A 22,387-nucleotide genomic window follows, 5' to 3' on the forward strand; every position below is an offset into this window, starting at 1 on the left:
GGGGGCCCCCGGCTCCCAGCCTCTCCTTCCTCAGGCAGGAGGCCATGCCCAGACTTCTCTCCTCTGGAGGAAGGGAAAATTAGGATGAGACCCGAGGAGTGAGTCAGATACTTAAACAACCAGATAAATCTTTATTTGCTCCTTGATTTCATGACTTTCCCTCTGGAACTTCGGGGTGTTGAGCAGCTTCAGTGCCCGTGTCAAACCAGGACTTTATAGAATCAAGCATCTTCCCAGAACGAGAGCAAAATATCCTGGAGGAGGGTGGGAGTGCAAATAGTGGAACCAGGTTAGGTCCCAACCCAGTGAGCAATAGCCCTCCCAGCTTCCCGATATTGGACTTTATCCTAGTCGTCGTTACCCAAGTTTAGCCCTCCTAGGTAAGCCCCGCCCCATCCCTTAGATAAGCCCCGCCCCATCCCTTAGGTAAGCCCCGCCCCATCCCTAGGTAAGCCCCGCACCATGCCCTAGGTAAGCCCCGCCCCTTCCCTTAGGTAAGCCCCGCCCCATCCCTTAGGTAAGCCCCGCACCGTGCCCTAGGTAAGCCCCGCCCTGTTTCGAAGCCCCATCCCCAGCGGAAGTTCAGCTCACAGACTTCCGAAGCTCCCAGAACCCGTGCGGCTTTAGGTCGATGGAAACCCCGCCCCTCACCCCAAGCCCTGGCTTCTTCAGCGGGCGGCTCACACGGTGGCAGCGCCGGCGATCAGCACCACACAGCCCCAGATCAGCAGCCCGAGCAGGCGGCCTCTCAGCATTTTCACAGGATTCGGAGACTGGGACAGCGGATACTGGAGGCTTGTGTTCGACTGGGGGTGACCCAAAGTCACCTCACCCTGGTTTGGGATGTCTGGTGACGGTATCTCCTCCTCCACTCTTTGGGGCAACACTGATGGAAAAGGAGGAAGGCCCAGTCCTGGGAGGGCGCGGAGGTCCCGCCAGGGCCAAGGCCAGTTCTCCCCACCTCATCCCGCCTCAAGCCCCAGGCCCTCCAGGAGAAAATCCCGCCTGCAATTGCGTGAAGCCCGAACACAGCCAGAGGGAAGCCTGCTAACACCGCTAGAGGCCACACCCAGGGCAGGAAGCCACACCCCGACAGGAAGTTATGCCCCCATAGGCCACGCCTCTAAAGTTGACAGCCCCCAACCCCAAGACCCTGAATCCCACGACTGACTCTCAACTGCCCAGCCCGGACCTGTGACGTGGAAATAGATGATCGTGGCTGGGTCGGATTGCACGGTGCCCAGCTCACAGCGGTAGGTGCCTTGATCCTCAGGACCCACCATGGTCTTGGTCAGAGTGGGCTCTTTCCCCTTGGACACCAAGGTCTCATCATTCTTCCCCCAAACCTAGACCCAAGCTCAAGGGGTCACAGAGGCCTGGGGAATTCAGGGGTCGGGGGAGTCCAGGGGTGAGAAGATCACAGGGCCTCGGTGGGGGAGATGCGAGTCCAGGGTGTACTAGTCAGGGCATGGGGTCCCCAGGGGGTCGATAGAAGCCAAACCTGGTGAGTCACGGGTCATGGGGGTGGTGGGGGCAGGCCTGTGGATACAGGGGCCAGGGGGCTCACACAGGCCTGCTGGACTTGGAGTTTAAGGGTTACAGGAGTTGGAGGGCCCCACCCTGTAAAAGCTGTAATCGGTCAGGCCTTCAGAGGCACGATGCCAGTTGAGTTCACAGTCCAGAATCATGTCCTCCTTTCGATGGACCTTGACTTGACGCTCTGGGGATAAAGGGTTACTGTGGCATGTTCCTTCACGCTTCCTGGCCCTTCCCCAACCCTCTTCCACTCGGTCTCGGCCCGCCTTCTCTTGTCTGCTGGCCCCGGTGTCCGCCCACTCTAGACTCAGTCTCCCCTCTGGCTCCGCCCCTCTCGCGCCAAGCCCCCCCTGCTGGGCCCAGCTCTCACCCCCGCAGTCCGTGGACTTTCGACAAGCGTGAACCTGCTTCTCACAGTTACTGCACCAGATCAGAGTCTGTAGCATCATACCTGAAGGCACAGCGTCAAGGCTGGAGTCGCCCACTAAGAGGCGGGGCTAAAAGGAGAGGGCAGGGCCAAGGGCTGGGGCGGGGCCCTGTGCCCGAGCCCCGGGAGGTCAGTCCGAGGGGCGGGGCTAGAACGCAGCCCTGGAGGAAGCCGGATCTAACCAGCCTCAGTTCCGAGTGCCGACAGAATGTCACCCGCTCCCCGAGAAGTCCGAGGTGCGGAAGGAATCCTGGAGACCCAGGAACCTCTTAGACGCGGAGAATGTAGAAACACCGAGAGTCCAAAGGGGCAGGCGAAAGGCTGGGTTTTCACGGGGCAGGGATGAGGGACAGAGGACCAACGCCCAGAATCCAGACTCACCACATTTGTTGGGACAAAAATCTGCCTCGGAAGAAAGAGAAAAAAATGAGAATCAGATTTCTAAGTCAAAGCGGATGACAGAGGGGGCGAAGGAAGAGGCTGGGGGCTCTTGGGTTTGAGGGAGGAAGGACCCGGGTGCCTGGACCCCTGGGTCTGAGGGAGGAGAGGGTTGGGAGAGCTGAGAGATCGGACTCGGAAAAGCAAGCGGCTGGGGACAGGGACAGCTGGGCTGTGGAAGGAGGCTGGGTTGCCGGCTTCCGGTTTTCCCTCACCCTCTTTTTGAAAGTGAGCAGCGTAACTGGCAAAGGTGTCCTTTTGCAGGCTCAACATCCAGAACAGCTCCTTCACGAAGAGCTCACCTAGGAAGAAGCAGGATGACGCAGAGTGGTCCACCCCCCCGCACCCCCCCACCCCTCTCCCCGCCTGTCCCAGGCGTGAGGTACAGGAAGTTTGCCTCTGTCTGCAAAGCCTGGCATTCTGCTTTTGGGCCTTCTCAGAGAAGAATAGTGAAAATGGATGACCATTTAACGTAATGCTGGCCACCGGACTAAGCAAGAACTGGGATGAAGGCACTATTATGGTCTCCATTTTAGAGATGAAGAAGCTGCGAAATCTCTCGCTCAAGGCCACAAAGCTAGAAAGTGACAGCGCCAGAATTTGAACGCAGGCAGTCTGGCTCCAGAGCCCAGTACCTGACCACCAGGTGGCACCAGCGATTACTTCGCTGAGAGATTCTGCAGCCCTCCCCTGGCGACTCTATGCATTTACCTTTTACATCACTTTCCGTGATGCGTTTCAGATCCTTCAGCAAATTCCAGGATGCCTTTTTCAGTGTGGGCTCATCTGTGGGGGGAGATAGAACCCCAGACTCCAGCGTTACTGTCTCATTCGCTCGGCTAGTCTTAGAAACTACAATACCCATGGGGCCACTGGGCAAGAATAGGCCTGGTTAAGGGATTACCCGCCCGTTGCCTTCTGGGAGTTGTAGTTTTATTGCACAAAATTGCTGCTAAAGGGTAAGGGAACGCGGTATTTGCTGGCCCTGGAGAACGCCGGCATCTGCATCCCAGGCTTCTTCATTCCCGAACCCAGGAGTCCACACCTCCAGCCCTTTCCCCCGTGCGCCCAGCAATCCTAGCCCAAGATCCCTCCTTTCCCAGGTCCCAAAAGTCCGCGCTCCGCCCTGCCCTCACCGACGACCCCCATATAGGAATCCTCGTCAAACGGCAGTTCCTTGAAATTCTGCACGGCCTCCTTTACCCTTTTCATCACGTTTTCGTGATGCTCGGGCGCCAGGTGGCCAGGCAGGTAATCCTTCTCCAAGGAGTTTAGCGCCTCCATGACCTCTGAATCACACGTGACACAGCCCCGCGCAGAAAGCAGACAGCCGGCCAGCGCCGCCACCAGTAAAGGAAGCCGCGGCCCCATCGCCGCCAGAGCGCGCAGCCCGCGCACACCCCGGGGGAGGGTCTTCTCACCCCAAACCCAGAGGAGGTGAGCGCCAAACCGAGAGAAGCCCCTCCCTGAGACACGGACCCGCGATTTGCAGGGTGCACCCTTCTCCTTAGGGAACTGAGGAGTCCCGATGCACCCTAAACAGCCGCTGCCCGACCTTGACTCCTGACTGTTGTACCCTCAAACACTAGGGTTCGCTGGAGAGCCCTAGACCACCGCGCCACGTCCTTCCATTCTATTTTCCCACCACTCAAAGTAAGGATCCAGGGGGCGACGGCGAGGTTGGTTGCGTGGTATAGGGGACTTTTGACTGAGATCGGAGTCACGGTTAGCTCCTGTCTACAAGGCACTCCCACAGCCTCCGCCTTCTAGCTTCCCACAAGGGACCGAATTCCCCAGAGATATTCCCTAGGGTTCCCTTGGACCCGCCCAGAAGCCCAACTCCGAGTCTGATTGGACCCCAACAAAAGGAGGCCCCGCCTATCACTCTATGATGTCACAGAAGCGACCGCTGTTTCAGACTAGAACTTTCCCAGCATCAACAGAGTGGGAAGTACCCTGTCTGCTCTAACTTTCCAAGGCCAAGGAACGGGCTTCTGGCCTTCAGCTTGCTCCTGTTCCTGGGCTCTAGGACCCAGGCTTCGGGTTACATGCCCACCGCCCTTAGGAAACAGCGGCTTTGAGACACAAAGACGAGGGAAATGGCCCTTTCTAGCCCTAGGACTACGACTCCCAGAAGGCCCCGGGGTCTCTCCCTTACTGATTACCGCAGCCAACCCCATAGCTCCATGGGAAATGTAGTTCAAAAATGATACGCTGCCCACCCCACCCCCCCGCCCCCCACCCCCACCCCCGCCTCCACTTTCTCTCCCCAGTTTCTGGGACTGGATGCCAAGGTCTCACAGGAAGAGAGGGTCTGCGAGTCCCGACGAAAGGAACTGGGGCTCAGAGACCACAAGTCACACAAGTCCGGCAACAAGAGGCTGCCAGATCTGGGCAGGGACAGTACCCCAAGACATGACTCCTGAGAGTCCCCGGAAGTTCCCCACCTTTCCCCCTGCTCACTCGCTGACGCACACGCTCGTGCACACAAGACTCCAAAAAACGCAGACACAGGAGTTGGTGAGGTGGACTTTTAATACATACCTCCATCTCTCCCACCTATGGCAGCTGAGTAGGGAATGGCCCCCCAAAACTCCCTGAGAAAATTAGAAAAGGGGCTAAGATTCCTACACAAAACTGTAATAAAAGTATGTACCTTTAACCCCTTCAAAAAGCACCGAGGGGCTCCTGAAATCTGAGTCAAGAATTCCAATCTCCTTGTCCAGACCCTGTGCTCCTGCCTGGGTCTGCGGCCAATCGTCAGGTCTGCATCCCTTTGGATCCTTTCATCCTTGACTTGCCCAAAGCCAGATTTAGTGGTTCTGTGAAGTCTGGGGCAGACAATGATTGCCAAGGGGCACAATTCCAGGGATTTCTGCAATCCCGGAAGCCTTTAGACCTGCTGACTTCCAGAAAAATCTATCCCATCCCCCCCAGCAGCCCAGCTTAAATGGGGAGGGGCAACCCCAACTCACAGCCAACATGTGCATGCCTGTCTTTGGCAGTTTTTGAGCTTAAAAAAAAGTTTTCTGGGGGCGGCCCAGTGGTGTAGTGGTTGGGCTTGTGGGCTCCGCTTCAGCTGCCTGGAGTTCACCGTGCCCGCCCCGTCCAGGCTGGGCATGGACCTACGCAGCTCTCAAGCCATGCTGTGGCGGCATCCCACATACAAAGTGGAGGGAGATTGCCGGAGATGTTAGCTCACCAATGATCTTCCTCAATCAAGAAGAGGGAAGGTGGCAACAGATGTTAGCTCAGGGCTAATCTTCCTCACCAAGAAAAAAAACATGTCCCTGAATTTCTGGAAAGCCTTGCACCAGAAGCTGCAGCGCTTCCGCAGCCATCCCTGTCCCTCACTTGCCACATTTTTAGCCTCTCTACTTCCCAAAAAAGTCTTTGTGGTTTGTTCAGGGGCAGAGGTGGGATAGAGTTGCATTCTGCTCACCAACTGCCCCAGCTACAGACAGTCTGTCTTCCATCAATCTTTCTGGCAGTGGTGATATGCTGAGCTTCTGGTTGTACCTTCATTAGATTCTTTGCTGAAGTTGTCTGGATTCCAGAAGCCCATGCCCTCTGGAAGGGCCCTGTAGGGTTCCAGTTGGTCCTCTCTAAGTCTCCCCTCTAACAGCACCCCAGAAATACAGAGAGGGAGCTGGTGAGCACTTGCTCTGGAACACCGCTGAATTCCTTCAATACTCCAGGGGAGGAGAAACAGCTGTTCTAGAAACGTCCAAGGTGGTCAACTAGAGGGGGGAGTCCCCTGTTCCTGGGGGACAGCCATGTAGAAGTACCTGGGGAGGGGCTGGGAAGAGCAGGTGGGCACTGTGCCTTCTAAAACTGCCATGAGTTTCTCCAGACACAGCCAGCCATCAGGAATAGATCTTCGGATGGTTCTCGAATGTTCAGGCAGTTGCAGAAAGCCCTCCTTTCTTTCAAAGTCTAGCCAGCTCTGGAAGCTGCTAGGCCTCCAGAGACCCATAGCGCTGGCCCTTGATTGATCAGGCTATTCCAAGAAGTCTCCCGGCCGGTGTCCGGAGGGGAGACAAGTCTGCGTTAATGCCCACCCACTCCGGCAGGAAGGCAGCCTCCGGTTTAAAGATCTTCAGGAAGTTCGAGTCAGGCAGGGTGAAATTGGCCAGGTAGACGGTGTCCCCACCAGCCAGGTAGGCGGCCCAGAAGCCGAAGGTGCCAATCGTCATGATGGTGTGGTTGCACTGCGTGAGCAGCGCAAAGTCCTTCCCGGGCGAGGCCTCCAGCCCGTTGCCAGCAAAGATCACATCCCCCCGGGAGGTGTCAATGTTTTGCCGGCACCAATCCATGCCGTTGCTGGTGACCACAAAGATGGGAGCTTCATGCCGCGCCCGAAACCAGTCCATAGCCTGCTGGAGGTAGGCGCGATCGCCCACCACGCCTTTCCAGAGCTGGGGCATAACCTGCAGATAGTCCCCTCGGCGCACATGGACACCCACAAAGGTGCTCGGCCGGCCCCCCGTGCGGCCCAGGCGGAGCTGACTCAGGAAACCCTGGGCGTCTTGCCGCAGGTGGTCGTGCAAGGTGAACTGGCTGCGGATCTGTTCCCGGATGTGGTGGAAGAAGGTCCAGGAGCAGGGGAAGCCGGTGAGTTTCAGCACCGGATGCTCCACGCGGGCGTACTCCTCCGACATCCAGTCATGCAGCTGCAACTTCAGCCAGGACGTCTGGCTGTCCACCTGGGGCGACAGCACAGGCAGGGTGATGCGGAACACGGGGGCCAGGGTGGCATGCATGGCGGGCAGGATGAAGGCCTGGCGGCCGTTGAGCTGGGCCAGGGCCAGCAGCGTGGCATACTGCCCCATCTGGTTACCAAATCGGCCGTCTGGGTGGATGGTCCAGGTTCCTGTGAGGGAGGCAGGCTGCTGGGGACAGGAAAGGGAGGCGTTGGAAGTCATCGTTGTGCCCGACAGGCAGAAGATGGCCACATGAGGTGTCCCAAGGTGGTGGGATGGACACAGGGCAAACAGGTCTACACCGTCGTGAAAGAGGCCTTGGTGGACGTAGAGGAAGGCGATTGAGGAAAGAACACAGACTAGCAGGAAGATGAGACAGAGATGACGTCGGCTGGGGGCCCACATGGCTGCAGGGGAGGAGAGTTGAATTAGCAGATGCTGGGAGCCTGAGAAGTAATGTCAGAGAGCAGACGCCTGAAGGAACGAGGAAACTAAGGGGTCAGGCCCCTGGGTCCGAGGGGAAAGGGGATCAGAGTCTAGGACTCCTGGATCTGAGGGAGGAGAAGCTGGGGGCTTGGAATTTGGGGGGACAGGGATGGGAGACGAGGGAAAATTGGTGGTTTCCAAGACAGCAGTGGTCCGGGATCCGGCGCCTCATCTTGGCGCCTCCTTCTCTGGGCCTGAGAGGCGCACTGAAGCTGGACAGTGTTCCATCAAGTCCTGTCTCAGGTGTACCTGTGTATGAAGGGCAGAGTCCACCACTGACGTGCCGGGAAGCAACAGGCCAAGAACAACTTGCCAGGCTTGTAGGCCCAGGACTCCAGGAGGGATCTCGTTTCCTGGAGGGGCAGGAGTTGTGGGTTGGCGGTGAAGGAGACTGGTCGGGTCGTAGGGGGTTAGAAGTTGGGGGCGCACCTCCTGGGACTGAAAGCCCCGATTGCTGGGTCGGAGGCATCCGCAGCTCCCACTCACCTGAGCTCCTGCCGGGTGGCAGATCCACAGACGGCCTGGCGTGGCTGGAGCGAGCGGTCTGCCAGGGCGGCCCACATACGGCCTCTCGCGGAACCTGGGACTCCAGGTTCCCGGGCCCAGCAGCCCTCCCCTCCACGCCGCCTCCCGGGACTGGCTGCGAGGGCTCGGGGAGGGGAGGATGGAGAGCGGGGCGAGGTCCGGTATTAACAGCCTCCGCCCTCCAGGGCAGGCAGATAGCTCCGAGGCGGAGCCCCGCCCCCTCCCTGCCGCCGAGTCCTGGGGCCCCTAGCCAGGGTGCTAGCCCCCGCCCTCGGCCCTCCCTAGACCCGGGGACCGCGACACACCCCCTCCTCGCCGGCATTGGCCTGCGAGGAGGCTCCGCCCGGGGCAGCCCACCTGGCCGCATCCTTCCATGGACACGGAGATCCAGCGCCCAGCTGCAGTGCTGGACCCAGGTGTTCCGGTCTGCCCTGTGCATCTGGGTGCGCAGAGCCCGGCCACGCCCCAGCCGCTGGGAAGGGCCGGGACACCTGGTCCCGGCGGGGAGGGAGGTCCCCCGCCCCCTGCCGCGTCCTCCCGGGGGAGATGGAGAACCTGTTTGCCAGGCTGCTCCAGGAGCGGAGGGAAAACTCCCTCCAGCTCTCAGGGTCCCAGCGTGACGGCCTCCAGCCCGAAGCTGTCCCGGCGCCCCCCGAGGGCAGCCGACCCCCAGATCTGCCCCGCCCACCCGCAAATTCGAGGGTCCCGGCCCCCCGACTCTCCTTTGGGGGGATTCCAGGATCTCGCGCCTGACTACTACTTTCTAGACGGGCACGTGGCCAAGGCAGCCTTTGCCGAAGACAGGACTGAAGAAAGCCGGAGTGGAAGAGAGCCGGCCTTCCCTGCCTCCCGCGGAGGTTTCAGCTGCCGGCGCAGGACAGACGCCTCCCTCCCGGTAGACCTGAGGCTGTTCCCGTGGTGCTGGACCCTCCCCCCTCCACCCACCCAGCCGAGCACTCCGACCATTGTCATTCAATCAACCAAAGTCAAAGACTCTGGAATCCGACTTCACGCATCAGAGACTTGACCACAATTTCTCCAAACGCAGGAAACCCAGCCCCCAGCCCCCTCCCCTCTCAGACCCAGGTGACCAGTCTCTGAGCCTGTAGGTTCCCGGAAATAGCCCACCCACATTCCCTTTGGGCTCTTGGGTCTAACTTGCTCCTCAGCCTCCTCAAGAGCCTGGCTCAGCCGCCGGCTCTGAATCAGAGACTCATCCTCGCTCCCTCCCGCAACTCCCAAGCTATTTTTGGAGCATCTGTCTGGACCTGTGGTAGCCTCTCTGGTGAAAGAAACACCAGGATTGCATCAGGAAGGAGGAGGAGGCCTGGACCTTGGGTGTCTGGCCAGGGGTTAGTGAGGCTGAGGTTGGCTCGAGGTCAGCGAGAGGCTTCCAGGCAGGACACCTGTGTCCCTGTGGAGGACACTTGGTCATGTAGCAGTTGCTGCTTTCCTGATGATCAGGGAACCTCGGTGACCCCCAGACACCTACAAATTCAGGTGGAATGCAGAAATTCCAGGGATGGGACAAGGTCTGCGTCAGGTGGTTTTCTAACATTCCAGCCCCCTCCTGCAGACCCAGGGGTCCAGGCCCCCAGCCCCTCCTCCCTCAGACCCAGGAGTCCGGGCCCCCAGCCCCTCCTCCCTCAGACCCAGGAGTCTGGGCCCCCAGCCCCTCCTCCCTCTGACCCAGGAGTCTGGGCCCCCAGCCCCTCCCTCAGACCCAGGGGTCTGGACCCCCAGCCCCTCCTCCCTCAGACCCAGGAGTCTGGGCCCCAGCCCCTCCTCCCTCAGACCCAGGAGTCTGGGCCCCCAGCCCCTCCTCCCTCTGACCCAGGAGTCTGGGCCCCCAGCCCCTCCCTCAGACCCAGGGGTCTGGACCCCCAGCCCCTCCTCCCTCAGACCCAGGAGTCTGGGCCCCAGCCCCTCCTCCCTCAGACCCAGGAGTCCAGGCCCCCAGCTGGAAGGACCCCCTGATTGCATCATCCGTTCTGGCTGCCCTGGCCACGGTGGAATCCTAGCTCCTGCCAAGTGGGTCAAATATCATGGGTCAGGCACAGGGAAGGTGATTGGGCGGGTCTGTCCGGATATAAATTCCTGAGCTTCTGCATCCATCCCGAGAGACTTGGCTGTCCTCTCAACTGGGAGTCCAGGTGCAAGAGGACCCAGGCACTTGGCTGTCTGAGCGGCAATCCGGGATCTGCTTTCCCAGACACCCAGGACCTGAAACAGATTCTACAGCGTCCAGCTCTTCAAACCCTAGACCCCAGACCTCGCCCGAGGACGTGAGCCACTGATGGACTGGGACAAGACGGGGTTCAAGTACCAGGGACTGTGGGTCCCTGTGCTGGCTGTCCTTCTGCTGGGAGCCTGCCAGTCACACCCCATCCCTGACTCCAGTCCCCTCCTCCAATTCGGGGGCCAAGTCAGGCAGCGCCACCTCTACACAGATGATGCCCAGGAGACAGAGGCGCACCTGGAGATCAGGGCTGACGGCACTGTGGCAGGGGCTGTCCACCGGAGCCCAGAAAGTGAGTGTGGGGGAAGGGCCGAATCCTGAAGGAGGAGGGGTTGGGGCCCCAGGGTCTTGGGTCTGAGGGAGGACAGAGCTGAGGACCTGGACCCCCGGCTCTGAGGGAGGAGGGGCTGGGGCTGGACTCCTGGGTCTGAGGGAGGAGGGGCTGGGGGCTGGACTCCTGGGTCTGAGGGAGGAGGGGCTGGGGGCCTGGACTCCTGGGTCTGAGGGAGGAGGGGCTGGGGTCCTGGACTCCTGGGTCTGAGGGAGGAGGGGCTGGGGCTGGACTCCTGGGTCTGAGGGAGGAGGGGCTGGGGGTCTGGACTCCTTAGTCTGAGGGAGGAGGGGCTGGGGGTCTGGACTCCCAGTTCTGAGGGAGGAGGGGCTGAAAGCGGGGTCTGGAAGAGGAGAGAGCTGGGAGCCTGAAGTCCTGAGTCTGAGGGCAGAGGGACTGGGATAAGGCCCTCTGAACCCCTGACCACTTTCTCCCCTCAGGTCTCTTGGAGCTGAAAGCCCTGAAGCCAGGGGTAATTCAAATCTTGGGAGTCAAGACATCCAGGTTTCTGTGCCAGGGGCCAGACGGGACGCTGTACGGATCGGTGAGTTTCTGGGACCCCCTTCTTGCACTCCACCCTTCCTCCAACCATCTTCGCAATCTGGGGTACCACATCTCGCACCTGTGGCCCCAGGCCACACTTGGCTCTATGCTATCTGTGCGCCTCAACCTCACCGAAACCCCTGGAGGCAGGAGCTGTTGTTAGCAATGTTTGCAAGAAGAGTAAACTGAGGCTCAGGCAGGGACATGACCAGCTCCAAGTCACGAGGCCGTGAATGGCAGAGTGGCCTGAGATGCCAAGTCTTGTAACTAGCCACCGCTGCTGACCACACGTGCTCCTGGGAGTCTGGCTCATGCTGGGCATGGGGTCACTCAGGGAACCGACGGCCTGTAAAGTCACCAAGACCCTGGGTGGTAGCCAGACACCTCTGCTTGGCCTTAGCTTTGACCTGTCCCTGGGCTGGAATGTTCCTCTTTGTGAAGTGGGGACAGGAAGGTGGGCCTTGCAAGACTGCGCTGGCGTAAAGGAGGAGCCTGACCCTGTTGTGTCCTGGAGGAGGGGGTGGGGGGCCTGGACTCCTGGGTCCTGCGGCAGCAAGATGCAGAGGAATCTCATGTCTCCGATCTCTGCTCATGTCCCCTCAGCTCCACTTCGACCCCGTGGCCTGCAGCTTCCGGGAGCTGCTTCTCGAAGACGGCTACAACGTTTACCAGTCTGAGACCCTTGGCCTCCCACTCCGCCTGCCCCACCACAGCTCCCCATACCGGGATCCGGCCCCTCGGGCACCCGCCCGCTTCCTGCCGCTGCCAGGCTTTCCCCCAGCACCCCCGGAGCCTCCAGGGATCCCGGCCCCCGAGCCCCCGGACGTGGGCTCCTCGGACCCCCTGAGCATGGTGGGGCCTTCACGCAGCCGGAGCCCCAGCTACACTTCCTGAAGCCACAGGCTGTTTATTACTGGGTCTCCTCTTTATTTATTGGGTTATTTATCTTATTTATTTTTTTATTTTTCTTACTTGGGATAATAAAGAGTCTGAGAGGAGGATCAGAGTGAGCACGTGTGTTTGAGGGAAGAAATGGGATCTTTCTCCTTGTTCCTCATTGATCCCCAAAGTCCCTCTGCCCCCTGTTGCTGTAAGGCTGCTGGAAGGTCCCAGCCTCCCCCTGAGCCTCAGTTTTCTGTTCCGCTAAAGTGTCCCCGGGGACTCTGGACTATCCCTGACCTTTGACAGGACAGAGCTTGTTATCTCCACCACCCCATCCCCGCCTCTAACCTCCAGTTAGTGTTGTGGAACCATTTCTCAGGGGTACCTCAATAGTGGGATTCTTTTTAGTGACACTGCAGACCCACAGCCTCATGGGAGATGTAGTTTTCTGGGTTCGTTTAGCACTAGGAATAGGAAGACATCTCGGTCCTCAGGGCTAGGGGAAGGGATCCTGCACCCTGGGGGTGTAACTGGTGCTAGGATGGCACTCTTGGGCCCTGAGGGATCAGAGGGCTGGACATCTGGGTCTCGGGAGAACAGGGGAGTGGGAACCAGGACAGCCTGGTCTGTGGGAGGAAGGACTGGGGGCCCAGACTCCTGCTCTGAGAGTGGAGGGACTGGAGATTGGAGTCCTGGGTCTCAGGAAGAGGATATGAGGGTCTGAATGCTTCCAACCACGTGCTTATGGGCTTCGGAGTCTAACGACAGTCAGTGACATCCTTTCACAAGATTGGAGCTTTGTCCAACCACTAAAAAGAAAGGATAGGGGGCCAGCCCCACGGCCGAGTGGTTAAGTTTGCGTGCTCCACTTCAGTGGCCCAGGGTTTCACCAGTTTGGATCCTGGGCACGGAACACGGCACCACTCATCAGGCCATGTTGAGGTGGCGTCCCACATGCCACACCTAGAAGGACCCACAACTAAGAAAATATATACAACTATATACTGGGGGGATTTGGGGAGAAAAAGCAGAAAAGAAAAAAAAGAAAGAAAGGATAATCGGGGCTGGCCCAGTGGCGTAGTGGTTAAGTTCATGAGCTCTGCTTCAGCAGCCTGGGGTTTGCAGATTCGGCTCCCAGGTGTGGACCTACACACTGCTCGTTAAGCCATGCTGTGGCAGCATCCCACACACAAAATAGAGGGAGACAGGTATGGATGTTAGTTCAGTGACAATCTTCCTCAAGCAAAAAGAGGAAGATTGGCAACAGATGTTAGCTTATGGCTGATTCTCCTCACCATCCGCCAAAGAAGGATAATTAAGTAACACGACAGAGGTGGTAATCATTGCTACAATGACAATCGTTACCATATACAAGTGTATCAAATTAACACGTTACATGCCTTAAATTTACACAATGTTATATGTCAAATGTATTTCAATAATAACTTTTTTTAAAGTATGGAGCGTTGTCCTTCCAAAAGGGAGATTCTATTGAGTAATGGTGAGGTATCTGAGGACCCAGAGCACCACAGCATCTTCCAACCATCCCATAGCCCCTACACCCACCTACTGCCTGGGGCCTCTCTCTCTCTCTTTCTCTCAGACACACACACACACACACACACACACACACACACGCTCGCGCGCGCGCAAAGACGATTTGACATCTGTGTTTCTCAGCTGTGAGGCAGCCTCCCGCCTAGGGGTGAGGCCAGGGAGGAAATCTTCAATCTTCACAACACTGCTGCTTCTTTCTTTTTCTCCCTGTGCTGGTACTGGTTTGGCCCCATCCACTTATATTTCGGCCCGTGGGGCTCCAGCGTCAGTTGGTTTTGTGGAAGTTTGTGTTTGCCAGCTTTGTCTGTCCTGCTTGCTGTACGTGGGGATTTTTGTGGACTCGGGGGGAGGTAGTGGAATTTGGAAAGATTAAGAAACTGTGCTACCTAACCTGAATCTAATCACGAGGCCACATCAGGCAAATCCCAAATGAAGGACTTCCGCAAAACAACCGGCCTTGACTCTTCAAAAATATCAAGGTCAAGAAAGACAAAAAGAGAGGAACGTTTCCGATGAAGAGACCAGAGAGACAGCATGACGAAATACAGTTCATTGAGCAATCCAGGTGACATCCTGGACATTAATAAGGTGCTTGATGAAATTTGAATGAGTTCTGTACATTCAATAGTAATTTATCCATGTTGAATTTTCTCATTTTGAATTGCGTTGTGATTATTACAAAGAATGTCCTTGTTCTTAGCAAATACACACTGAAGTATTTAGGACAAAAGGGCATGATATCTCCAGTGTTTTCTCCAATGTTTCTGGAAATGTAAATATATAATAATATAGAGAGATAGAGAGTGAGTGATAAAGCGTACGGGGGGACAGGAATAGTGATAATTGGGGAGCTCCGGTAGAGGATACACCAAGTTCTTTGTACACGTCTTAAAACTTTTCTCTAAGTTTGAAATTAGATCAAAATTACTCCTGCTCCCCAAAGTTCCATTCTGTAGCCCCTGCTGCTATCTTGCTTCCTTTCACACATTCTTCTAAATGCATGAGTGAGCTTTTAAGAAGAAAGAGAAATCTCCTCCCCCCGCCCAAAAAAAAGAAAGAAAAGCAAAAGGAAGGGAGGTGGAAAGAAAGTTCAGAGAAAGAGAGGGGATGGGAAGGAAGAAAACCCGAGAATGAAGGAAAACTCTGAGTGGAAATTGTGAAATGGCCATGCAGCTTCCTGGGATCTGGTGCCACTGAGATGGGGACATATGGTTCAAGGTGAAGCTCAGGGGTCACAACTTTATTGAAAGCCTGGTGTTTAAAATCCTAATCCACTCACAACAGAATATTATTCAACCTTAAAATGGAAGGAAATTCTGACACATGCTACACCATGGATGGACCATGAAAACACTCTGCTAAGTAAAAGAAGCAGGACACACCAGGACAGATATTGGGTGATCTCACTTAGATGAGGGATCTAGAAGAGGCAAATTCATAGGAACAGGAAGTAGAATGGTGGTAGCCGTGGGCTGGGGGGAATGGGGAGTTAGTGTTTAATGGGGACAGAGTCTCAGTTTGGGAGGATGAAAAAGTGCTGGAGATGGATGGTGGAGATGCTTGCACAACGATGTGAATGAACTTAGTGCCACTGAACTGTACACTTAAAAATGACTAAAATAGTAAACTTTACGCTGTGTGTATTTCACCATAATAAAAAAAAAATCCACCAAACTGCACTAAAAAAAACTTCAAAGAGATTTTCCTGTTTCTGTTTGGGCTCTGGATGGAAGAAAAATGATTCTCTATTGAAAACTGTGTAAACACCACACCAGGCTCATGTGGAATGTTCATGAAATCACCCTGGGTGGTCGAAGTACTCCCAAGCTGAGCAATCAGCAGCACCGTGGTTGGGCTTGTGACATCCCTGGGGCTTCTGGCCAAAGCAAAGACGAAGCTTCTCTGGAGAGACGTCGCTCAACTCAGATCTCACAGAGCAAGTCTTGAATGAGCTCACAATCCAAAATCACAAAATACCCGAGAGAACTAGGCATGCGGCATATGCCAGCAAATACATGGACCAACAGCACTAGGCAGCCCGCCCCACTCTGAAATAACTTTAAAGTGTAAAACTGTCAAAGAGATATGATTGCTCAAGATCTTTTTGAAAAATTATGATCAAATACACACAACATAAAATTTACCATCTTAACCATTTTAAGCATCCCGTTCAGTAGGATTGGATATATTCTCATCAATGTGCACCGATCTCCATTTCTCCCTTTTCCAAGCCTCTGGCCACCAGGCTTCTACTTCCTGTTTCTATGAATTTTACTACTTTAGATACTTCATGTAAGTGGGATCATACGGTATTTGTCTTTTTGTAAATACATTATTTCTTTTCTTTTCTCAGCACTGTTTTTTTGTTTTGTTTTTGTTTTTGTTTTGAGGAAGATTGGCCCTGAGCTAACATCTGCTGCCAATCCTCCTCTTTTTGCTGAGGAAGACTGGCCCTGAGCTAACATTCGTGCCCATCTTCCTCTACTTTCTATGTGGGATGCCTGCCACAGCCATGTCTATACCCAGGATCTGAACCAGGGAACTCCGGGCCACCAAAGCAGAACATGCAAACTTAACCACTGCACCACCAGGCCCATCTTGTTTTGTGTTTTTGAAGTATACTTTTTTTGGTAAAGAAGACTGGCCCTGAGCTAACATTTATTGCCAATCTTCCTCTCTCTTTTTTTCCCTCCCCAAAGCCCCAGTGCATAGTTGTGTATCCTAGTTGTAGGTCATTCTAGTTCTTCTATGTGGGACGCCACCACAGCATGGCTTGATGAATGGTATGTAGGTCTGCACCCAGGATCCCAACTGGTGAACCCCAGTACACCGAAGTGGACCACGTGAACTTAACCACTCGACCTCAGGGCCAGCCCCCTGTGAATATCTTTTTTCATCTAATGTAATGTTTTCAGGGTTCATCCACGCTATAGCATGTGTCAGAATTTTCTTTCTCTTTGAAGCTGAATAATATTCCATCATATGGATATACCACATTTGTGTATTCATTCAACCATCGATGGGCATTTGAGTTGCTTCCACCTTTTGGCTATTGTGAAAAATGTTACTATGATCATGGATTTACAAATATCTCATCAAGACCCTGATTTCAATTCTTTGATTGTATACCCAGAAGTGGAGTTGCTGGATCATATCATAATTTTATTTTTAATTTTTTGAGGAACTGCCTGTGATGGTTAATTTTATGTGTCAACTTGACTGGACTAAGGGATGCCTGGATAGCTGGTAAAGCATTGTTTCTGGGTGTGTCTGTGAGGGTGTTTCTGGAAGAGATTAGCATTTGATTTTAGTAGACTGAGTAAAGAGATCCACCGTCATCAACATGGGCGGACATCATCCAGTCCATTGAGCGTCTGAATGGAACAAAAAGCCCGAGGAAGGGCAATGTCTCTCTGTCTCTCTTCTTGAGCTGAGACATCCATCTTTTCCTGCCCTTGGACATCAGAGCACCAGGGTCTCTGGCTATCAAACTCCAGGGCTTATACCACCGGCTGTCCTGCGTCCCCAGCTTGCAGACAGCAGATTGTCGGACTTCTCCGCCTCCATAACTGTGTGAGCCTGTTCCTATAATAAATCCCCTTTTATATCTATCTACGTGTCCTATTGGTTCTGTTTCTCTGGAGAACCCTGACTAATACAACACCATCCTGTTTTCCACAGCAGCCACACCATTTTACATTCCCACCAACAATGGTCAAGGGTTCCAATTCCTCCACGTCCTCAACAACACGTTATTTTCTGGTTGGGTTTTGTTTTGTTTTGGTTTTTGCTAGCAGTCATCCTGATGGGTGTGAGGTGACATCTCATCGTGGATTCGATTTGCACTTCCCCCATGATTAGTGATGTTGAGCATCTTTTCACGTGCTTGTTGGCCATTTGTATATCTTCTTTGGAGAAATGTCTGTTCAAGCCCTTTGCCCATTTTTTAATCTGGTCATTTGTTTATCGTTGTTATTGAGTTGTAAAAGTTCTTTGTACATTCTGGATATTAACCCCTTATCAGATATATGATTTGCAAATATTTTTTCCCATTCCATAGGTTGACTTTTCACTGTCGATTGTGTCCTTTGATGCACAAAGTTTTTAATTTTGGTGTAGTCCAATTTACCTATATTTTGTTGTTGCTTATACTTTTGCAGCCTCTTCCAAGAAATCATTGCCAAATCCAACGTCATGGGGCTTTTCTCCTAAGAAAAGCTTTCTTCTAAGAGCTTTACGGTTTTAGGTCTTACAGTTAGGTCCCTGATTTAATGGAGTTAATTGTTGCATAAGAATAAGGTAAGGGTCCAAGTTCATTTTCTTGCATGTGGAGATCCAGTTTTCCCAGTACTATTGGTTGAAAAGATTGTGGTGATATTTTTAATGCCGGAAGAGCTTTTGTGTGTGGACAAAAATATTTACAACTGTGTGGGGTTTTTTGGTAATGATTAATTAATTTTTAAATAATCAACTTTTTCTAAACATTCACTAACTACTTCCACAGCTAAAAATAACAAGTCATGAATTTCACAACTTTAGATTTTCCCAAACATTTGAACATTGACAGCAAATTGAATCAATGAACTTTTCACAAGTCTGGTATCTCAGATTTCCTTAAATGAGTTAAGTGCCTTGAAGAGAAGAAAAACAGTAGTACAATCTTGAGCGTATTTTTCACAATATACGAGATTCTCACAAATGCTTTAAATATCTTCAAGGACAGACAGATAGGAGTACAGTAATTATTAAATTGATCTGTTTCCTTACATTGAACTCATTACAAATGTGCCAGCATCGTGGATATAAATGTATTTCTTCAATACGTCTATTCTGGTCAAAATTTTGATTCAACAATCCCGAAACTGCCTCTTACCTGTGGTTTTTCTTATCTGTAGGAGATATAGGCTACACTCACCCCCAGCTGAGGTTGAGTTAACAGTTTGATGGTTGAAGATTCAGGCCTGGGACGTGAGCACCGGGGTCCCTTCCAGGCGGATTCTCACCAAGCCCGAATTCCAGGAGGAATAGACTTTGTCACGACCACACGAATTAGGAAATTGACTTTGGAGATCCCGACTTATTTCCTACAGCGATTTGCTCGGAGTATCATATCTTTATAGCACAACCTGAAAAACATGTTCTAAGAGTCGTATCGTTTTAATAGCCTGGGAGGTCAGATTATTAGGAGCTGTTTGTTCCGGGGCCTGCTCTGTTAATCGCGTGGAACATTTCCTCTTTTATTATACGTGCAGGGTGAGCCTGTTCTCCCTCTGCCTGTTCTGGTGAGGCTGTTCTGTTGTCTCTTTAGTATGAAGCTCGCCCTCCATCTCTGTGACCCCCTTTGACAACTGGAAGTACCCCGGAGGCTCCGGCAGGAGACTGGATGGAGGAGGGGTAAAGGGACTTCTTTTCTGCCTCCAGCTCCAGCCTGCATCTTGCCACCAGCCTGGGGCAGCAATGGCTCCAGCTTCCAGTTACTTTTGGCACTTCCAGCACCAGCCAGCCGCAGCACCTTGGTAGGGAGATTTGCAGCCCCCTGGATAAGAGTACTGTCCCCCATAGTCCATGTCCACTTGCTCATAGTCCCCTCCCCAGATGTCTGGATTCTACCCTGCAGAGGCCACTCCTTCGAGCTCCTACACCCTGGGTGTTTGAGCTGCTTCTTACAGCTGTTACCTCGACCACCTCAGAGATCAAGCTTTGCTCTTCCAGCCTCCTAGCATTTGCGTAGCCAATTTCCTCTAATAAATTCCCTGTAACTGAAATATCTGGCATGCTTTCTGTTTTTCTCAGTGGATCTAGAAAACTGGTCTGTTTCAGTTCAATTGAAAGCCTTTGGTCAAATTTGAAATCACAGCTTATCTTTCTAACAAAGCTGAAGACTCACAATATTGACAACTAGGGGCCAGCCCAGTGGCACAGCTGTTCAGTTTGTACATTTCACTTCAGTGACCTGGGATTCACCAGTTTGGATCCTGGGTGCACACATGGCACCACTTGGCATGCCATGCTGTGGCAGGCGGCCCACATATACAGTAGAGGAAGATGGGCACAGATGTTAGCTCAGGGCCAATCTTCCTCAGCAAAAAGAGGAGGATTGGTGGCAGATGTTAGCTCAGGGCTAATCTTCCTCAAAAAGAAAAATATTGACAACTAAAATGAACAGGTTCAAATGTCTAAAGACATTTTTTTTTAAAGATTAGGATTAAGAAAAACCAAGACACTATTAAAAGAACAGGCAAGTTTGGAAAAGAACAGAACAGAACTTCTAGCAGGAATGAAACATACAAGGAAACAAGCTAGTCATTGAAATGAGAAAGTTGTCAGAAGAGTCAAACAGCAGATTAGAAACAGCAAAAGGGAGAATTCATGAACTGGAAGATAGATCTCAGGATATCACCCAGAAGGTACCACAGAGAGACAAGTTGATGGAAAATTGAAGCAGAAATTAAGAGACGTGGAAGGTAGAATGAAAAGGTTCAGTAAACTTCTGGAAGAAAATGCAGAGGTGAAGGAGAGGTAAGCTTCAAGAAGGGACTGGCTGAGCACTACTAGAACTGATGAAAGAAGTGCACTCCTAGGTGTAGGAAGCACAACGTGTCCTGGGCAGGATAAAAGAAATGCACACCTCGACATAGCCTAGTAAATCTGCAGAGCAACAAAGACAAAGAGAAGACACTTTAAAAAGCCAGGAGTTAGAAAACTTGCTTACAAAGGAGAGACAATTAGATTGACAATCAACTTGTCAATAGCAATGATGGAAGCCAGAAGTCGGTGGTTTAATATCACCAAGGTGCTGAGAGAAAATAACTGTAAACCCAGACACCACCTTTAAAGAAGGAGGACAAAGAAAGGCATTTTCAGGCAAATAAAAACTGAAAAATGTTCCCTCTGGAGGTCCCTTCCTGAAAGCACTGCTGAAGAATGTAATTTACCAGGAGGAAGTGAACAAGCGTTGGCCTCAGACTTTTATATTTCAAGAAGGCAATGGAGCAATGCCTACCGTGGCCACAAGGAAATAAAGTGTGATCCTAAAATTTCATACCCAGCCAAACAATATAATGACAATGAACAATATTTCTGAGCATGTCAGAACGTGGGGAATGGAGCTCCCGTGAGCCCCTGCAAGGAGATTACTAGAGATGAATGGTGATATTGCATCAAAAGAATAGAGGAATTAAGGGGCCAGCCCGGTGGCACAGTGGTCAGGTGCGCACATTCTGCTTCAGTGGCCTGGGGTTCACAGGTTCAGATTCTGGGTGCCGACATGGCACCACTAGGCAAGCCGTGCTGTGGTAGGCGTCCCACATAGAAAGTAGAGCAAGATGGGCACGGATGTTGGCTCAGGGCCAGTCTTCCTCAGCAAAAAGAGGAGGATTGGCAGCAGATGTTAGCTCAGGGCTAATCTTCCTCAAAAAAAAAAGAAAGAAAGGAAAGAAAGAAAGGAAGAAAGAAAGAAAGAAAGAAAGAAAGAAAGAAAGAAAGAAAGAAAGAAAGAAAGAAAGAAAGAAAGAAAGAAAGAAAGAAAGAAAGAATAGAGGAATTAAGAGAAATTTCTACCAAAATAGGGGAGACTTCTGATTTGAAAATGGTGGTGGAGGGGAAATACAACCATTTTTTCTCCCTTCCTCTCATAAAACATCCCAAATATCAAAAAGAACACCTTTTTGTCCCTGATTTTTTTTCACCTAATGCTATGTCTTGGCACTCTTTCCATATGAATACCTAGAAAACGTTTCATTCTTTTATACAGCAACATAATATTCCATTGGTTGGATGTACCATAATTTAATAAATCTGTTTCTTTTCAACAGATACTTGAGCTGTTTCCAATCTCTTGCCACATCAAAGAATGCTACAAAGAATACGCTTGTATATTCTTCGTTTGGTATGTATATAGATAACTTGTAAGCTAAATCTCCCAAAATAGGATGCCTGGGCCAAAGAATACATTTGGAATATTATAGATACTGCCAAATTGCCCTCTATAAAGGTAGCATCAGTTCGTGTTCTTACCTATAATCTATGCGTTCCTTTCCCCATCCAGAGTGTGTTATCAGACTTCAGGATTTCTGTCATCTGAGACAGGGAAATGGTATCAAGGTGTGGCCTTAATTTGCATTTCTTTTTTTGTCATTGAGGTCCAGCATCTTTTCATAGATTTACAAGCCATTTGAATTTCCTTCTCAGGGAACTATATGGATTTATCCTTAGCCTATATTTGTATTGGGTTGTTGGTCTTTGTCACAATGGTTTCTATAGTTCTTTATATGTTAAAAAATTATGGGCTGGCCCCATGGCCCAGGGGTTAAGTTCGCGCCCTCCCCTTCAGCGGCCTGGGTTTTCACTGGTTCGGATCCTGGGCGCAGACATGGCGCTACTCATCAGGCCACACTGAGGTGGCATCCTACATGCCACAACTAGAAGGACCTACAACTGAAATATACAACTATGTACTGGGTTGATTTGGGGAGAAAAAGCAGGAAAAAAAAAAAAGAAATTAGCCCTCTGAATATGAGTTGCAAATATTTCCCCCCCATTTGTCATATATCTTTTGAGTTTGCTTAAGGTGTTTTGTGTGCCATGCAAAGTTTGTTCTTTAAAAAATAGTAACTTTTCCTAACTTTGAAACAATCACAAACTTACAAAAAATATTTGAAAGTACAGTACGAACAGCTCTTATTTTCCAGGACCATTTGAGAGTAAGAGGTCCAGCTGAA

At 52.2% G+C, this 22,387-nt stretch overlaps 3 protein-coding genes across 11 annotated transcripts; 1 reads left to right on the forward strand and 2 right to left on the reverse strand.

Moving 5' to 3' along the window:
- Positions 1 to 103: 103 nt before the first annotated feature.
- On the reverse strand, positions 104 to 4,579 carry IZUMO1 (izumo sperm-oocyte fusion 1). Of its 4 annotated transcripts, none has more exons than XM_008523840.2 (9): positions 3,538 to 4,579; positions 3,113 to 3,187; positions 2,617 to 2,703; positions 2,345 to 2,365; positions 1,907 to 1,987; positions 1,620 to 1,720; positions 1,193 to 1,346; positions 652 to 886; positions 104 to 254 (listed from the first exon to the last, which is right to left on the reverse strand). In XM_008523840.2, the coding sequence occupies exons 1-8, from the start codon at positions 3,770 to 3,772 to the stop codon at positions 681 to 683; spliced, it is 960 nt and encodes a 319-aa protein (XP_008522062.1). In that variant the 5' UTR covers positions 3,773 to 4,579; the 3' UTR covers positions 104 to 254; positions 652 to 680. The 4 variants fall into 4 exon arrangements, with proteins under 4 accessions (XP_008522062.1, XP_008522060.1, XP_008522061.1 ...); XM_008523838.2 differs by having other exon boundaries at positions 685 to 886; positions 3,538 to 4,256; XM_008523839.2 differs by having other exon boundaries at positions 685 to 886; positions 1,193 to 1,310; positions 3,538 to 4,236.
- Positions 4,580 to 4,918: 339 nt separating this feature from the next.
- On the reverse strand, positions 4,919 to 8,751 carry FUT1 (fucosyltransferase 1 (H blood group)). Of its 6 annotated transcripts, none has more exons than XM_008523848.2 (3): positions 8,473 to 8,751; positions 7,840 to 7,943; positions 4,919 to 7,511 (listed from the first exon to the last, which is right to left on the reverse strand). In XM_008523848.2, the coding sequence occupies exon 3, from the start codon at positions 7,507 to 7,509 to the stop codon at positions 6,397 to 6,399; it is 1,113 nt and encodes a 370-aa protein (XP_008522070.1). In that variant the 5' UTR covers positions 7,510 to 7,511; positions 7,840 to 7,943; positions 8,473 to 8,751; the 3' UTR covers positions 4,919 to 6,396. The 6 variants fall into 6 exon arrangements, with proteins under 6 accessions (XP_008522070.1, XP_008522066.2, XP_070414250.1 ...); XM_008523844.2 differs by having other exon boundaries at positions 8,077 to 8,575; XM_070558149.1 differs by lacking the exon at positions 7,840 to 7,943 and having other exon boundaries at positions 4,919 to 7,839; positions 8,473 to 8,582.
- Positions 8,752 to 10,233: 1,482 nt separating this feature from the next.
- Positions 10,234 to 12,227, forward strand: FGF21 (fibroblast growth factor 21). Its single transcript, XM_008523849.2, has 3 exons — positions 10,234 to 10,646; positions 11,126 to 11,229; positions 11,832 to 12,227. The coding sequence occupies exons 1-3, from the start codon at positions 10,412 to 10,414 to the stop codon at positions 12,120 to 12,122; spliced, it is 630 nt and encodes a 209-aa protein (XP_008522071.1). The 5' UTR covers positions 10,234 to 10,411; the 3' UTR covers positions 12,123 to 12,227.
- Positions 12,228 to 22,387: the final 10,160 nt, after the last annotated feature.

Source organism: Equus przewalskii, chromosome 9, assembly GCF_037783145.1.
Source record: "Equus przewalskii isolate Varuska chromosome 9, EquPr2, whole genome shotgun sequence".
In the NCBI taxonomy this organism is placed as follows: Eukaryota; Metazoa; Chordata; class Mammalia; order Perissodactyla; family Equidae; genus Equus; species Equus przewalskii.

What these genes read in the sequence shown, in the direction of transcription:
- FGF21 (XM_008523849.2), top strand. Translation starts at nt 10,412, where the DNA reads ATGGACTGGGACAAGACGGGGTTCAAGTACCAGGGACTGTGGGTCCCT. An exon ending in TGTCCACCGGAGCCCAGAAA is followed by an intron (nt 10,647 to 11,125) that starts GTGAGTGTGGGG and finishes TTCTCCCCTCAG; the next exon opens with GTCTCTTGGAGCTGAAAGCC. An exon ending in ACGGGACGCTGTACGGATCG is followed by an intron (nt 11,230 to 11,831) that starts GTGAGTTTCTGG and finishes ATGTCCCCTCAG; the next exon opens with CTCCACTTCGACCCCGTGGC.
- IZUMO1 (XM_008523838.2), bottom strand. Translation starts at nt 3,772, where the DNA reads ATGGGGCCGCGGCTTCCTTTACTGGTGGCGGCGCTGGCCGGCTGTCTG. An exon ending in CCGATTACAGCTTTTACAGG is followed by an intron (nt 1,347 to 1,619) that starts GTGGGGCCCTCC and finishes GCTTGGGTCTAG; the next exon opens with GTTTGGGGGAAGAATGATGA. An exon ending in CATCTATTTCCACGTCACAG is followed by an intron (nt 887 to 1,192) that starts GTCCGGGCTGGG and finishes CTTTTCCATCAG; the next exon opens with TGTTGCCCCAAAGAGTGGAG.
- FUT1 (XM_008523842.2), bottom strand. Translation starts at nt 8,554, where the DNA reads ATGCACAGGGCAGACCGGAACACCTGGGTCCAGCACTGCAGCTGGGCG. An exon ending in GCCACCCGGCAGGAGCTCAG is followed by an intron (nt 7,512 to 8,076) that starts GTGAGTGGGAGC and finishes CCTCCCCTGCAG; the next exon opens with CCATGTGGGCCCCCAGCCGA.